The sequence below is a fragment of the Anoplopoma fimbria genome, chromosome 23 (assembly GCF_027596085.1).
Source record: "Anoplopoma fimbria isolate UVic2021 breed Golden Eagle Sablefish chromosome 23, Afim_UVic_2022, whole genome shotgun sequence".
NCBI lineage: Eukaryota > Metazoa > Chordata > Actinopteri > Perciformes > Anoplopomatidae > Anoplopoma > Anoplopoma fimbria.
This window is the reverse complement of record NC_072471.1, coordinates 10813717-10831741: the sequence shown is the minus strand read 5'-3', so window position 1 is coordinate 10831741 and position 18025 is coordinate 10813717. Positions and strand designations below refer to the sequence as shown.

Here is an 18025-nt window from a genome sequence, read left to right as displayed (position 1 = left end):
AAATAATATAAAATCATACTGATTTCATATGGTATGAAAATAATAATATAAACACACACAAATTAGAGAGGTTAAACCAATGAGACACTTTCATAATGTCAAAAGGAATAGGAAATGAGAATGAAAACAGCTCTTTCTGAATCTGAGCTCATTATGCCCAAACATAGAATAGAAATAATAGAATCATCAACCAGGTTTATTGAATACATCACAAATTTCTAACCCTGTCACGAGCAAATATGAACAACAGTAGTGTATGTTTGCCAACAGAGCCATGAAAATGCCTCTTAAGTAGAATTAGTTGGTTATATTTTCTTATAGACCAAAACAAACAACCCTTTTCTGCTCTGATTAAAACTGTAAACATCAGCTGTATTAGCTGGAAAGTAAAAAAAAAAAAAAAAAACATGAATTAGTTTTCCATGTTTCGAATGTAGGCAGAAGATGATTTATCTTTGATGTCTTTTGTAAAAAAATAAATATATTTTTTGTAATTTAACAGAAGACCTACCATATGAGCTTTATCCATTTAACAGTGTAAAATATTTATGATTGTTATCATATTGTCAGTGCCAGCATTTTTGGCAGTGCCAAAATTAGTGATCTTATGAGTGACCATTTACAAATAAAGATCTTCTACATGCCAAACATTTTTTGACTAATGCATCACCTTCTCAAAAATACAAGACTTTAGTTCCTGTGTTTCAGTCCTACCTACAAGATATCTTTCTAACTTTATTCTCATGCAAAACAAGTTACATGAAGCTAATGCATAATTTGTACTGTTGAAACAAATCCAAAAGAAAAGGAAATTCCAAGGCACTCCGACTTCTGAGTGTAGTTAAAAGCCTTTTTTTCCTCAAGCGTGGTTGATATGATCGTAAGCACAGCAGCCAGGAAAACTCAGATACTGGGATAAAACTGTTGTGTTGAAAGCGTGCAGTCAGGTAAAACTGATGCCTGAGGGGAAGCTGACTGAGGCAGACACCAGATCATAGATAAGCCTACATACACACCTACGGTACATGCTCAAAAAGACTTACATGCTCAGTTGCGGCAGATAAAATCCCAACTGAGTGCACAAGCTCTGTGTTAAATAATTTGATACTTTGACAATTCTCAAGTCACACTGGCCTTGTTATAAAGATGCTGCTGTAAACACTTATAATACAAGCTCCGTCTGTCTCTCTTTCTCGGAGACAAACACCTACCCACACACACCCACACACCTCTTGTTATTGATCCTCTAACCTAACCTCTGACACAGAATATTATTTTTTAAAGCTACTAAATTCTAAATTCAGAGCACATCTATAATTGAGGGATTGCCTCCACTCTACACTTCACATCTTCATTCTCTGCTCCGGTGGCCATTACTCCTCTTTATCTTTACATAGTAAATAGTTGTTTGCTGCTATATTCCTTCTCTGATTCTCACATTTTAAGAACAGTCTCATATTAGATACGTATTCTCAATTAGTCCATTTAAGTGAAACCGTTGTTATGAGTGAAAGGGTGCCACACGCAAAATTGAGGCCGTATGTACTGTCTCTCGACAGCTCTGAACATTGCGACGGCTGAGCTGGCGGCTTGCAGCTAACGATGCTAACAATGCCAGCAGCCCAAACAATGGCAACAGTGCTGACAGAGCAGGTGAATGCAAACAAGTACGCTAGTCGAAAATGCTAGAAAATCAAAATGCTATTGCAGGTAATAGTTTATGGAATATGGCTTTGCTCTGTCCTGTTCCCCAAATAAAACGAGTCCCTAATGGGAGTAAAATGGGATTAAAACATTAAAGGGTCATATCTAAAATCAATTACATGAGAGATCTCAAATGTGATTGGTTATTGCACTGTGATTTTCCACCTCTCCCAGGTTACAGTCAGACAATGTTGCCCACCCACCAGTGTCCGCAGGATAAATTCACTGATCCTCATGAGAACGAATGCGTAGCAGCACCTCCATATAACTCGCGGCACTGTGACTCTGACTGATCTCTCAAATCATAATATCCTACTTCTAGCAATCCACATTCCCATACTGTCGAATAGACACAGGCACAGGGGTGACAGAGACACAGACACACACACCACACTCACACACTGACATATGAACAAAGCACTTTCACACACAGGGCATACACATTTTGTACGTTTCACACACTTCTCTCTCTGGGCTCATCAATGGATCTATTCCTCCAGTGAACAGCATTGGTTGTGACAGGAGCTATAAGCTTCAGGTACACACGGAGGAATTATAGTGCAGTGCGAGCAGAAAATAAGGTCGTTACAGTGTTGGCTGTTGTTTTTTCATCTCCCGTATGGGTTGTGACTTGTGTCACTCTCTAGGGAATCATATCATTATCTTATCTTTCTTATCTTGGCTTTTGTGATCTTTCTTTATTTTGTTGCCTGTCAGTCTTAAGTCTACTTTGTCTCTGTCTGACTTTCTCTCTCCCGGTCTCTCTGACAATATATCTGTCACTTTTTTCTGCTCTCTGAAGTTCAAACTTAAAGGGACCCATTGGCATGAACACACTGAGATATTCAATATAAACAAAGCATTATATCAATACAGACAAAACACTTGCTGTATGTATTATTCAAAGCACAAAAACTGTAAATATTTAACATTTAAGAAACCCATATCTTAAATGGGTTTATAAGAAACCCAGAAATTTACAAGAATCAAATATTTATATCTGTCTCCATCTCACTCATTCTCCCATTGATGTGGGCTTAGCCAAATCTTACATTTTTCACATGGTCACAAAAACTAATCCTCCATATAATATGTGTTATATATCTCTGTAAATGTGGCAAATAAAAGCTAAATCTATAAACGACCTTTACATCAGTGCTTACACTTCAATTGTTGTGATGGGCTAGCTATCTGGGAATAGCTATTTGCAAAGCTATTTGTTATAATGTATATTTTATGCAGCTGTATAGTTTGCACTTGTATTGCTTATTATGGATGAATCTAGTGTTGCTTACTGAGTTTAATGGGTCCAATAACACTCATTTCAAATGTCTGTTCACCCTACTGAATGTGTGGAAACACATGGTGCCGATATAGGCAGTGGACAGCAAACAAAGCAATACAGAACCAATTTGCTTCGAACACATAGTGCAACTGAATCAGGAGAAATTGTATGTTAATTGGTGCAGAAATGGTACACAAACAATATTTGACATGGGCAAACAGACTGCATACCACAAAACATATTCAGTGTTTATCTAAACCACAATGTATGCTCAAGTAAAGGAAAAAACAAGATGATATCACAAAAAATGCCGCAGTAAATATTTATTTAACTTGAGGTCACCATCCATCCATCCATCCATCTTCTGTAACCGCTTATCCAGTTAAGGGTCGCGGGGGTGCTGGAGCCGATCCCGGCTGTCAATGGGCGAAGGCAGGGTTCACCCTGGACAGGTCGCCAGCCTATCACAGGGCAGACATATATAGACAGACAACCACTCACGCTCACATTCACACCTACGGGCAATTTAGAGTCTTCAATGCACCTAAGCTGCATGTCTTTGGACTGTGGGAGGAAGCCGGAGAACCCGGAGAGAACCCACGCTGACACGGGGAGAACATGCAAACTCCACACAGAAGGTTGTCTGGCCCGGGAATTGAACCCAGGCCCCTCTTGCTGTGAGGCGACAGTGCTAACCACTACACCACCGTGCAGCCAGTTTAAGGCATAGCAAGTTTAAGGCATATTTAACCATTAGCTAAGGGAGATAAAATCTCTCATCAAGGTAAGAATATTAAAGTGAACAAAGTGTGTAAAGAGTGCAAACTCTCTATGAGAAAATCCTATCATAATAGTAAAATCTCTCTGGTCTACTTCCACTGATTAGCAAGATTATACCACAGGACTGTAGTTCCTTTTGCAGCTGCCTAATGAAGGTTATGCTGTAACTTCCATCCCACTTAATGGGCAAACACAGAAGATTATCAAATGCCTCCACACACATGCGCATGAAGCTTTACATTTCCCCGTTAATATGAAATATGATTGCATGACAGAGTGTTTTTTAGTGGTAAAATTGTCTTCTAAGTCTACTAGATAATAGTAAACTAAACTTTAGAAGTCTTCATTCAATACTTGTGATCCGTGTATGGATCTACCTGTTTGAGATTCACCCAGTTACAGGAGTTAATTAGATCCTGACTTAGCTCAGCATGCCCACATTCACCCTCATGCACAAACACATGTTCACTCGCTGGAAATAGACCATATCCTAACGAGGTCGATGGGGAAGGAAAGTTATTAGGCTCACAGGCTGGATAAACTGTTCCCTCCCCTGTGAAAAGGCCTCAGGGCCCAACAGACTGGAAGATGGAGGCAAACACAGATGGAGGTGGACAATTAGAGATTGACGGGCGCAGACAGACAGACTGCAGAGGGTGAGACAGAGATGGTGACAGACAGAATTTGATGACTCTTTGCAGCATTAGCTTTTGCAGTATGTGAGATGAAGTGTCATTTAGCTGCAGTGAAATGATCCTTTTTCAGCCTCTTGTAGAAGACATGGTTAGGTGACTCTGTGTGCATATGTGCATGTGTGTGACTGACGAGATGCAGTGACACATCCATGCTCTGTTTTATGGATGTAACGTGTGCCTGGATTCTTATACAGAGAAACTTTATCAATGTGGATGCAAAACTGCTCGTTGCCATTGTAGGCAGCAAAGCAGGTAGTGCTGTGTGGTTGAAAGAATCAGTGTTAAGCTGCCCATCTACCACTGTTGAGTCACACACACACATACACACACAAACACTTGCACACTAATCCATCTTGAGCAGGTTCAGGGGACCCACTGTTCACTGTGGCCATGTCACACACCTCTCAGTTAGTGATACACACCCTAAAAGCACACCTGCAACTGGATACACACCAAAAATGATACACACAAATTAAATGAACATTCACATGCAGAGATGGGAACGATTTGGCCTTAATCATAAATCAGCACACAATGAAATTAAAGCAGTAGTAATAGCTCTCTTGGCACATTGGGCGCAGTTGAGCAAGATACAAAAACGACATTGAATTTAAGTCTTTATTGCAAATCTGTTTGCAAAAAGTTGCTAGGAATGCACCAATGGATTGGCTGCAGATGGAAATCGGATTGTTTTCAGCTGATCGGCCGTGACCCGCCAGTCTGTTCAATATTTCCAATGTTTTGCCGCTCACATTTACACACATGTTCAGTCACAACATGAAAGTTATACAAAAAATAAACACAAAGCTCACAATTTGTCACACTTGTTTGACCAAAATAAAAAGTGGAGGACAACCTCAAAACATGGAACAACTAACTTAACAGACACTTCTTATAATTTGCTCCAATGTATGTACAGAGGGAGGGAAATGTTAGACAACTTTGAAAATAAGACCTAGGTATTCAATGTTTCATTTCTTAAATGTCAAAGTACTACTAAGGTGTGATTGAGGGAAAGCTGACTTCTTACTAAATGTTCTTCTTCATTGATTCATTAATGTTGAATTCCTCGCAGCTGCTCTATTCCCATGTTCTCCTGCGTGACTGACAGCCTTGAGTGTGAAGTCCGCGTCGTAAGCGTGTGTACTTTTGTGTGTCTCTGTCAATGCATGCATCCCAGAGTGGTCCCTGTGTGTGAATGCACTCGCACATTAAATTGCCACATGCACATGTGCAGATACACACACATTTCTGTGTGCAGTGATAGGTTGTTGCCGGTTAGAGGGAACAAGTGTTGCTCTACTAATGTGATTTCACGGTTCGTCATCTCTTCAACAATACCTATTTTCTCAGCCACATGCCTCCCCTTTCTCCCCCACTCTTCCACTCCTCTCTCCCTTATTCTGTTGTTTCATTTGTTTCCTATTTCTCTCAACCTTCTTTCCATTAACCTACCTTCTTTATATTCTCTCTCATTCCTGATACGTTTTAGATCATTTCTTTCCGACCTTCTCTTGTGTTTGATCCAGTTTTCTCCCTCCTCTCTCACTAAATTTATTGTGCTCTTTCTCTGTCTTCATTTGTGTCTGGTTTTGTTCCATCTGGGTTGTGTGTGTATATATATGCTTGTTCAAAAGTGGGAAGACAGCGGCCCGCTGACATAAAACACACATTCTCTCAGCGACATGAACAAAACATTCTTGTTTATTTGTTTGTGTGAAAGCGGTGCAGAAGAGAGATTAAGAGAGGAATGGACTGACAAAAGGAAATTAAAAGAAGTTGAAGGCAGAGTGAGAGCTAGCGAGCAGAGGCAGTTGTGCCAGGACAGTGATTCAGCATAATATGAATAATGACTAATGAATAATGTATATTAGCTGTACTATCAGCAGTAATATATATATTAGTTATAATGTAGAGATGTAATATATATTAGCCAAATATGTCTTCCGCATCACATTACTCATGAAAAGATGGGTTCTGCAGTGATTTGCTCTTAATGAAGCAGAAAACATTCTCGATGCAGTCTGACAGGTCTGGGGACAGAGGGGAAACGAGATGAAAGAGGTAAATAAAAAGGCAGAAGCAGGCACCAACAGAGACCAAACATATATCGTCACCAAAAGAGTTAGGGATTCCTTCAGCTACTACTGGGAAATTTAGGTTTTTACAACTCATGTTGTTGTATCTTTGCCATAAGTTCCATCAGTGATATTAACAACTATGAGATACATCTCAGGAGTTATTTCATGTTTTAATGACGTACACTTCTACATCACTGCAACTCGATGGAGGTCATCAAAAACATGGTTTTCATGGTATGTTTAGTTCCTCTTTAAAATAACCCCCAGGTTAGCAAAACATTTTAAATAAAAACGTGAAGGGAAACTTTTGAAGAACTTCACGTTTTTATTTAAAATGTTTTGGTTTTTGGTTAATAACTTTATTAACCAGACACTTTGTTTTAAACCATCATCACAATTTACAGTCCAACAATCGTGTTCAACTGTGACCCATTGTACTTATGTGCCCACTATCTTCCTTTGCAAAAATGATTATTACCATCATTTCATTTGTGCTCATTTTAGATTTAACTCTTTATACTACAAGTATGTGTTCATAACCTTTGTGTTGATCTTTCCCTAACGTTTGTACTTTATCTATACCAGATTCCCAGGTCCCTACAATGATATATTTTTTTTATATAGAAATCATGGCACTAGCTACACAATGGTCTAATCCAGTCATTAAATCTGCCCTTTAGCCAAGTCTTTTCATATGGCTTTTCTCTACTTTCTTCTCTAAAACCTAAACATAATTTACACCGGCAACATTTCTGAGAATTGACGCTTTACTTCTTTGACTGATTTCTTCCCCCATAACATTTAAATGTTACTGACATGGCTTTTGGCACTATGCATACATACATACTCACCAGCTGAATGATATTGATATGATATTTGACATCGATTGATGATTCTACACGCTTGAAAATCAGGCACCAATTATGGAAGAAGTGGACACACACACATTCTTACAAGCCGACTTGAATCTAATGACTGGTATTTGTGCAGTTTTGTATTGACAAAACCCTTGGCTTCAGTGCACTCTTGTCAAGTCCTGTGGAGCAGAATTCCTGTCTGATGCTCATTTCCTATTCTCTCCTATTGATTATTCATTTATTTCTTAGCAGATTAGCCCTGAAGCTAGCTCAGAGCCAGACCCTGGTGTTTATAACAAGAGAACTCTGCATGTTGGGTGTGAATGTGTAAGTTTATTGTGGACATGTGAGTAACGTTCCCACGCTTCATGATATGACATGTAAAGCAAAAACGTTTTGTGATTACAATGTTTTATAAAGGGCTGCACGGTGGTGTAGTGGTTAGCACTGTCGCCTCACAGCAAGAGGGGCCCGGGTTCAATTCCCGGGCCAGACAACCTTCTGTGTGGAGTTTGCATGTTCTCCCTGTGTCAGCGTGGGTTCTCTCCGGGTTCTCCGGCTTCCTCCCACAGTCCAAAGACATGCAGCTTAGGTTCATTGAAGACTCTAAATTGCCCGTAGGTGTGAATGTGAGTGTGAATGGTTGTCTGTCTCTATATGTCTGCCCTGTGATAGGCTGGCGACCTGTCCAGGGTGTACCCTGCCTTCGCCCATTGACAGCTGGGATCGGCTCCAGCACCCCCGCGACCCTTAACTGGATAAGCGGTAACGGAAGATGGATGGATGGATGTTTTATAAATGTCTATGAATTAGGATGCAGCAGCATTTCCCTTTCCAGTCGTCTCCCTGACATATTTCAGACATGTTTGATTAATGAGACAAAAGCTATTTACACAACCTTTATGTAAATGCATTCATCACCATCTCAATTGATCTTGCATTATCCCGAGGTTTATATATAAAATGTCCTCACTTAATTATTTCCGAAAGTATCTCATCTGCATCTTAAAATGCGCCTGAGAAAACGGTGACAAAAAAAATATGTAAGGCGACAGTAGCAGAGGAGAGAATTCAGTATGTGTTCCTAATTGATGTTTAATTAAGGAGCTTGTCCAAACCATTAGTCTGTCTGTCATCCGTGGTGCCATCAATCACCCTCGGTGTAAAAACCTGGCTGGCACACTGGTCCATGAAGGCATCCATCAAGGCAGTTATCCAGTCAGCATTCTTCTATCAGCCTCATCTCAGCGCCTTAATGTATGGTTTGTGTTTGTATTAAACACAGACAGCTCTGGCTTTACTAGGAAGCCATTGAAGCACATATTTCAGGGGTTCCAATGGCATTAATCTCATTATTCAGCCCCCTGTGAAATAAAACGAGAGATGTAGGGCATGGCTTTAAGTTTTGGGCCTGAAGTGTTGGTTTAGCCTAACATCATGAGCTTATACACATCATAAGTCATGGTTTACTACAGGTTGCTACAAAGACACCACATGGAGACCACAATAACTATATTTGGTCAGCTTGGGGTGCATTTGTTTTATGCTACAAGTTTCTAATATAGGTGGAGATCCTTTATTTGACTGTTGGTAACCTCTTGCTTTCGAGTTTTGAACACTTCTTTACATGAAAAAGCCAAGGGGAGACACAGGTTTGTGACTTGAACATTGATCTCCAGCTTCAATAGTCGAAGTGAACATTAACAAGGCACTTGTCTTACTTTGGTTTTAAAGGGAGGCTTCAAGGTGTGAATATTGTGTTCAAGATATTTGAAGATTAAAGGAGCATCATTATGTTATTTGCATATTTATAAAAATTCTGAACATTATATCCAACCATTTCCCCAAACTTTTAGATGGATAAATAATGGGAAGTAATAGATGAATAACAGAAAGTTAAAAAAGCAACTTAAAGACTTAAATCTTTGTTTTCGTGAACATTTTGTTACCTTTTAAAGTTTCATCAAAGCTACATTGTTGTTGCGTTGTAATACAGGTGTGAGTTGGGACTTAGTTCATGCATTGAAGTTTCAAAGTCTTGTGAGGAATTCCCTCATTGAACACTTGAAAGACAGCTGCCTCACAGCAATATTTCTTTATTTTTTTGTACTTTCATATAATATTCCTGAAACATTAGCTGGAATTCAGGCAGTAAATCAGTCAAAACATGCACAACCATCTCAGGGTCAAAACTAATGGGAATACATATGCACCCTTTTACAAATCATCCTTAGTTTGATACATAACATGTACAAAAAAAGATGCATTGGTCCTTGAAGAAACCAGTTAAATGTCCTAATAAACAAATCCAATTATTGACTATATCTTGAAGTTATAACATTAAAATAAAAATGTTTCTTGCCAAACTGACAGTTTGATTATATTAGAAGAAAAAAATGGTCCTAAACAGAATTTGTTTTATTGTACATGTGACACTTACTGGGTAAAACACAAAAGATACTTGCCAAGTTATTCCATCATATAACATCTGTAACACTAGCAGTAGCTATCCATCTAAAGTCTCAAAAGCAAAATAATGACAAGAATTGTTTTTTTGATTGAGGTCAGGTTTTCATGTTCCTTTAGAGGGGTCAAAAGGAACCTTACCATCTTGATGTTCTTACCAGTGTGAGTCATAGTACCTCCACCTCTGCATTGATGTTCAAGTGCCAGGCTGGATTATTCAAGTGGAATCTCATGTAGTTTAAGAGATATTTGAAGAAGCCTGTTTCAAAATGCAGCATCAATTATGAATAATGATGAAAAATACCACCATGACTTCATCTTCAAAGATGTTTTTATAAAGTACAAAGTACGGGTTGTAAAAAATCATATCTTTTGTCATCTAAACGCTCTACAGGATAAAGTTTGACTGCAACCATACAATTTGTAATAGCAGGTGTGATGATTTTCAAATGGCAGATTATCTCAATTTCAAACAAAGCTTTCATCATGAAATCATTTTTTGAACAAAGTTTCTGCCATGCCTGTGGCTTTTATTAGATAGAACTTACGCCTTTATACTGATCTAGAAACAGATCACAGCACCCGACCTGCATGGCTATGCAACTAGAACAAATAATCAACCGCAAAAAATATGAAAATGACTCTGAGGCAGATATGGAGATGATTGCATCCTCGTTGAGCTTTTGGTTAGCAAATATTTTATGAGACATGAAAGTAACTTTTCATCTGTTCTTCTGGCTCTTTGGGTTTTTCAAGCCTTTTTTTATTTAATTTTTTCAGAGTTTTCAATGCAAATCTTTCCTCAGCCAGCCGCCAACCAAACCAAGCTGCCTGTGGTCTCCGATGTCATTAACACTGAGCAGAAAGACAGAATTTAATTTAGAAGCTGCTGGCTGGAAAATGAAATAGAGTGTAATGTCAAACAGGGTGCATATTAACACGCAACCATTTTGTCCATCCATCTCTGTGTCTCTGTCTTAACCTGTATCCTTTCTCATCGCTTTCACATAGGGAAATACACGCACCAAAGCAAGACTGCACCATTTCTAAATATATTACACTCGCATATTAAAGACTCAGTTCAAGATGTCTCTTTATCCTGCACCTGCTCACACACATTATGCGCAGAGATGAAATGAATAGATTTGTGGCCACTTCATTGATGTGACAAGCTGTTACTGGCTGCAGACAATGGGCGGACAAATCCAATAAAAGCTCTACAGCATTGTACTGTTCACACACACTCAGACGAACACGCACCCCTTGCTCCAGTTACAACACCTGACGCAATCCCAGGAAACAGAGATAGTAGTGCTCTCCAATTTAGCACCACTCAAAACAACACCAGTCGTATAACTGTCTCAGGGCAGGATTGCATTTTCTTGCGATATGCTGATTAATGATGCATCGTGTCATTTCACAGCATAGAGGAATTCTCATTATCTCATGACACGTTGATCTATGGCTCAAAGAGTAACACTTTGTTTCTCTCTGAACGGAGGAATGCGCTAGCGTTGAACGCAAACACACGTGCACACATAGTGATACATCGGAAAAAAAGGCTAGCTTGTTGAGCAAGGCAAGCAATACACTTTGGCTCTATGTAATTAGGTCACATGTCTCGTCATGAACAATGAGTTCAATCAGTGCTCTGATATTTATAGGTCAGTTTTAAAAGGTGAAGACAAACTCTTCTATCAATATTCCTCTATTGATATCATTATTCCAATGCCATTTGGAAAGCATAAACTTTTTTTCATGCATAAAGAAAAATCTTAGTATTAGTCTAATTAAGAGTTGCCTTTAATTGGACATCCGATCTAGTGCCTCTTTGAAACTATTGCAGCTTGTAACCTTCATTAGCAAAACATTTTTTCACACAAGTATCCTCTCTCTCATTGGCAAGATTTTGAAAAAGTTTAATCACTAATGATAATTTCACACTACATGACTTTAACCCTGATTTTCTACTCGATGATAGTTTTTGGATCTCTCCGACAAAAGCAGAATCAGAAGCAAATCGGCGTCTGCTCTGTGCTCGTGAATCTGCTCTCAAGCGTGAACTGTTCAAAGACGTGACCAGAGAGGCTTGCTGATGCATTGCAGACACACTGCAGATACCTAGCTAAATACCTAGACCTGTCGGGGAGTCTGTCAGGGTGCTACACCCCCACTGGTTGAGGGGAAAACCTTAGCGGAGGTCTGCATTTGCAACACAGACCAAAGTTGATGTTGCTGCGCCTAGGTTGTTGGATGTTTATCATGCAGTTTGAACTTAAGTTTAGATTTTCAAAACATCACCAGAACAGAAGAAGTTACGAGATTGCAGATTATTGCTATAAATCATACAGGGAGGTAGAGTTTGCCGTAGACTGTGTGTTACTTTTGAAGTAAATTAATTAATTAATATTAATACTCCAGTGGTGTTTTTACAGTAAAATACTAATTCTAATAAAATGTAATAGCCATCCGTACCACCTTTCAGGTCTCCATTATTGGCACGGGTTTAATGTTCGAATTTGGGTACAGTATCAAATCAGAGCCAACCATGTGGTAGCTAAGGGCATGTGGCGTTGAAAGCACTAATTATTGTCTTGTTTAGTTTTATTTATTGGCTATTAGCATAATTAGGTCTGTAATTATAGCAGGACACAAGACAGTCAGCTCAAGGGCCTTTTGTTGATAAGTGAAACGGTATGGAGATGTTTCAAAATGGACTGTCCTCAGACACTAATATATATTGCTTTCTAGTTTATGTGGCACAAATGACCAATTACCAGGTGCTTGAATCCATATTTTAAGTGCTGTGAGCTATTTTGGGGATTCAGTGTGAAAGGATATGCAGTATTATCATTCAAGTAGTTTTAGAGATTAAACTCTGCACTATGCTCTCATGCACTGGGAGTAATGCAGTCCAGTAGATGATAGGCATAATAAGCCAATGTTGATGTTTGTGTTGTATGACAAATAAGCCATATAGCAATAAGCATAGTAAAGTCAACGTTTTTTACTGTGTGATCGTTCATACTAGAAGCTAAAGAGTCTCGATAGATAAGCAGACTTCTGGCATTTTTTAAGTTTAACTTCAGCTCAAAACAAAAAGTTGTATGTCATATGCCTTATTATGTGATATGCTTCAAGAATCAAAGTTGAGCTGTCAAATTTAATTCTTAGTTTTCTGTTGTCTTAATGTTTACATTGTAAAATATGTTTAAACAGTATATCTTAACACCAGACTGGCCTTTTTGGTTAAAAGTTTTCAGCTGGCTTCACCTTTGTGCTTTGCTGCACCTGTAACCACACCCAACAGTGATGTCACGGGGTCTTTGAGCCCAGTGGAGGTTAACCATCAAAACAAAAACTATTTTTGTTTCTGTATGAATCATTCGCTGGTTGTTTTAGCTACCAAGCCACCTTAAACCATAGCTCAATTCCCTAAATCTTAGAAGAAGATAAACTGACGCATCCGCATAACATATGGAAATCAAATGCCACAAAAAACCATAGCCACAAGAATGACTCAGTTAAAAGGGGCTTCATTCCCAAAAATACATTCTTAATTCATTTTGCTTGCTGTGAATTAAACTATTTTACCCTCAGAGAGGAAAAATACGGGAAATATGTTTAAATGGTTTAATCCTCACAGTGCACAATTCAATTGTTTCAGCCTATAGCTTAAATGGTTGATCTGTACTATTTTAATTGGTGCTGTAGACTAAAGTGCTGGAACATATCCGAGTGTCAACTTCGATGAACTCTCTGTTTAATGTTAAATCTACATTCATTGAATGGGCCGTTGGTTGCCCTGAGATTAGTGACAAGAGCAGTAAATTGACTCCCAATTTGATCCATCAAGGCAGTTAGCCAGTCAGTTAATTGCATTAGCTTCACCTTGCTGCACTTCTGTATTGGTTTTTGTTTCAACCAGACGCAGCTGATGGTCCAGTATAGTATTCATCTCACCCTGCTTCACAGAGGGGGGTTGACTGGGCTTAGCGACATCAATCACATTACTGAGGCTGCTACAAGAGCAAACCCAGGGCACGACAAGACTTTTAAACCTCTAGAAAACTTTTAAGAATCAGTAGTGTTGTTTGACATGTATCAGCCTCACACCATAAAAAGGTTGTGGTTTAAAATGCGTTTTTATAGAGAAGAAAAACAGCAATAAGCTACTTTTTACAATCAGAATAAAAGATTCATACGTGGTAAAGGGTATTTTATTTTTGTTGGTCACTGATAGGAAATAAAGACAAGTATATATCGATTTGGCTGTGAGGTTAGAAAACTAAATGTGTGGCTACTGAGGTGTGAATGTGTGTTGTATTGAGCAGGTTGTTGGCCAAAAGGTGCATGTATTCTCTGGATAAACAAAGGTTGCTGTGATTTGTGCAGCTGGTTTTATAATGAAAGCTAAATTAAAGGCAGTGATAAACCAAACAACATGTTGGCCAACTCTGACGAGCAACACGTTGTTTATTCATGCCTGGTGCTTGGACACAACTCAAGAGGCTGTTGACCCGCAGCCTCAGTCTGCTTCGTGTTCAAACCATGGCCTGCTGGATCACCACCCTGCGTGTGCTCATGCAATCAATGCTGTACTGCCTCAGCATAACCAGCTACAGAAGTTACAGCCAGTAATGTATGGCCAAAAAATGAATGGCTACAGTTTTGAATTTTTTTGGACGGACGGGGAAGGAGTTGCGCTTCGGCTCAGAATATATGTGGCTTTACTGTGCACCAGCATGCGGTGGAGAGTGCAAACAGGAATGGCGAGCATGATGCTGCAGCAGAATAAGTGCTGTGTTAACCCCGTGCAGAGTTGAGCATCAGGGTGACAGAGACAAAAATATGAGCGTGTGAGGCTGAATAAAAGCTTTCCATGCAGAGAGAGAAAGTTGTTCTTTCCTCTGCTAGTTCTCTCGCTCTATCTCTTTTTTTCCTGATACACATACACCGATCATTCATTCTTTGTCTTCCTTTTCTTTCTCCACACACATCCACCTAGCCTTCTTATATCTACTGAACAGCTCTGATATCCAGGGATTGAGAAAACTTGATTAGTCGAACTTAATAATCAGCTGCTTGGTCGGACCACATGACCTGCAGACAGTACTGGCACACTTCCCACTGATGCTCTGACTCACACCAGTCGCCCCCGACAACAAAGACACAAATACAGACATGCAAACAAAAAACCCCGGCAGCCATCTATAACTATGGATTGGATTTCGTTCTCAGGACCCCATTAATTCCTTATGGATTCTCATATTGATTGAGGAGCCTCTGGTCTTGTTAATTCAACTCAGCCCAGACGGGGTTTGATTCACTTTGTGTTGCCTGAAGGTGACTGCTACTTGTAAGAAATGGGTGAATAAAGCCTCGGCAAAGGCAGTGAGGAGGGGGGGGACGACGGTGGAGGGAAGGGCAGAAAGAGGGGCAATATGAGAAAATGACACACAGAGGGACTGGAGAGGAGAACGAGTGAACAAGAGGGGGACAGAGAATAAGGCAGAAATAAGAAGTAACACAAGAAAAGATAATGAATTTGTAATGTTTGGACTTCATATGCGGTTCCACTCCTTGAACTTTTGCATGAAAAACAGGAGTGAATGTCGCAATCAATTACTTATTTCCATCCTAATGTGCATCAGGATTATTTTCACTCTGTTCTTCTTTCTTATCAAGTCATTATGCTAATGAGACGTTACAGAAATCCCTCTCAATAAATTGTAACTAGGAGGTTTTTCATGTGTACGTCTGTGTGCATGCATTAGTCAGAGACATAGAGGGCATGGGTTTATGAGTGTATGCATGTATGTGCACTGTGCATGCCCACAAGCATGAAGGCCAGTACATTTGTTTTATCACCAATTGATGAGCTTAAACGTGATTCTGCAGTAATTAATAAGGCTGCAGTAACTAGATAAACCACGTAGCTTTAGAATAAAAAGGCAGACACACAGGAGAGACACTAGAGTGCATTTAAATGATGCACGTAACAGAAAAACATTACAATTTTGGTTAAATGTGTAGAATTCAACTGCAGTCAACCCACTGTCATGTGACATGAGTCAGAGAGGGGATGACGTATATTTTGTTTTCTCTGAGCACTTTCTTACCTTCCTTTCTTACAAGGAAATGCCATTTACAGTGGTTCATAAGATGTAAAGAAGGAACATGTTGTTCTCTCCTCTGCAACTTTGCTACCAGGGTGAGAATGGACCGAGAGGAGTGATTTGTCATTGTCAGGCTAAGTGCCCTGCTACCTGTCTGATGGTCAAGCTGTCTTGCACAAGTACTTTTTCTTATGGTTTCAACCTCCCTTTTTCACCCTTTTACCCCTTTAAAGTTTTTTGTTGCTTCACCCCAATTTGAGTTCCTTTCTTCTATTTTTTCTTCTTTTTTTTTTCTTTCTCCTACTTTGGTCTCCAACTGGAATCGTCATTGCTTGATTGTTCACATTCCAGGCCTTTTTGTGATGTACATGCTGCACAGTCCTGGAACACACTGTAGCTGGACTGTGTTTGACGTCCTAGACAGTTCCCTGTTCGCAACTTAAATTCAAAACGGCTGCCATGACGGCAATGATGAATGTCTTTTTATTTCACTTATTTTCCCTTCTAACCACTCTCTCGCTTCTTCCCCGACAGGTTTAGAAAAAGTTGGTCGTGATTCCAGCTACGAACAAGAGGGGAAGGTTCAGTTTGTGATGGATGCGGTGTACGCCATGGCCCACGCTCTACATCGCATGCACCGGGACCTATGCTACGGATACCCAGGCCTCTGCCCGCGCATGGCCAACGGCATCGACGGCAAAGAGCTGCTCAGCTACATTCGTGCTGTCAACTTCAACGGTGAGTTATACCACCTGCACATGTAGACATTTATGCATACTCACACAGACTCACACAGAGCTACCATAACATCTTACAAAGCAAAATTGACTCTACTCGATTAGCAGCAATTAGTCCTGTGGTGTTTATCCAACTTGAGTTGACCGATTCAGCTCAAACTTTCCCAACGATAAGCCCAGTTCTGCCTCTAATTTTGCTAATCTTTATCATAAAAACATGTCATGAGACGTTCTTTTCACTGTCAAAATTATTTTATCTCGCTGCTTTCCCCAGAAATGTTATCGTGTTATATTTTGCTTATTCTTTTGTATAACTTTGAGCCTGTAGAGCTCAATACTTAATTCCCCTTCTCTCCATGACTTCCTCAAACGTTGACAAAAAAAAGGTGGGTGAAAGACATTTATAATTGCATCGAAATAATATCAGACGTCTCATTTGAATATTCTCTTATTAATCCATTTTTCTCCCTGATGCGCTGGTACCTGCTTTTCTGTCTTCTTTTCATTTCCTGTGTTCTTCTGTCAAGGATTGTGTGGAAAACATATGCGTTAGGCAGAATGAAAGCAAGGGAGTCTTAATTTGAGATTACAGGAATGCTTGTCTGATTTAGTATTAGAGGAAAGATTGAAATTGCACGGATGTGTCGGTGCGGGAATGTCTGCAAAATATGTGTCAGTGCTTGTTGTTACCCGTACTATCGCTGTCTGTCATAGCCAGAAGTGTCGAAAACCAATTCAAAGAGAGGATTGCACTTTCATATTGCAACAGCCGGTTTGTGCTCAGGTGTGTATCTCTGTTATAGCTGGCCTAGAGGGTGGAGAAATCATCCCATAACCACAAGGTCACAAACTTTATACCCCAATGAATCACTGAACCCCTTCTCACTGACTGAAAGTTGCCCTGCAAAGAAATGTAACAGTCTCTGGCAGTATTTTGAGATAAAAACTTAAACTAGATTAGATTGAGCGAAAACTTTTCTTGATGTTTGATGCTGAAGTTATCGAACAGGCACTTGTCATTGCATATAAATAATATGTTTATGACACCTTAGGATAGCTCTACAGAAAGTTCAAGATAAAGAAAGATAGGAAAGTTGTGAGTTGAATGCAGACACAGACATGTGGTGGACCTCATGTCATCAGGCAGCTCGTTCCAGAGGGCAGGACCACAGTAACTGAAGGCACCCACACCGTACCTGGATCTAACCCTGAGTACAGCTGGGAGACCTCTGTTTGATGACCTGAGAGGTCTGATCGGATTTTAGCCGGTGAGCGAGTCAGAAATATACTCAAGCCAAGCC

At 39.7% G+C, this 18025-nt stretch overlaps 1 protein-coding gene across 1 annotated transcript in view; it reads left to right on the top strand.

Moving 5' to 3' along the window:
• grm8a (glutamate receptor, metabotropic 8a) overlaps positions 1 to 18025 on the top strand; it is a 205631-nt gene that overhangs the window by 144474 nt on the left and 43132 nt on the right. The window contains exon 6 of the mRNA XM_054624394.1: positions 16522 to 16725. Within this exon, the coding sequence (XP_054480369.1) occupies positions 16522 to 16725 (204 nt within the window). The remainder of the gene's footprint in view (positions 1 to 16521; positions 16726 to 18025) is intronic.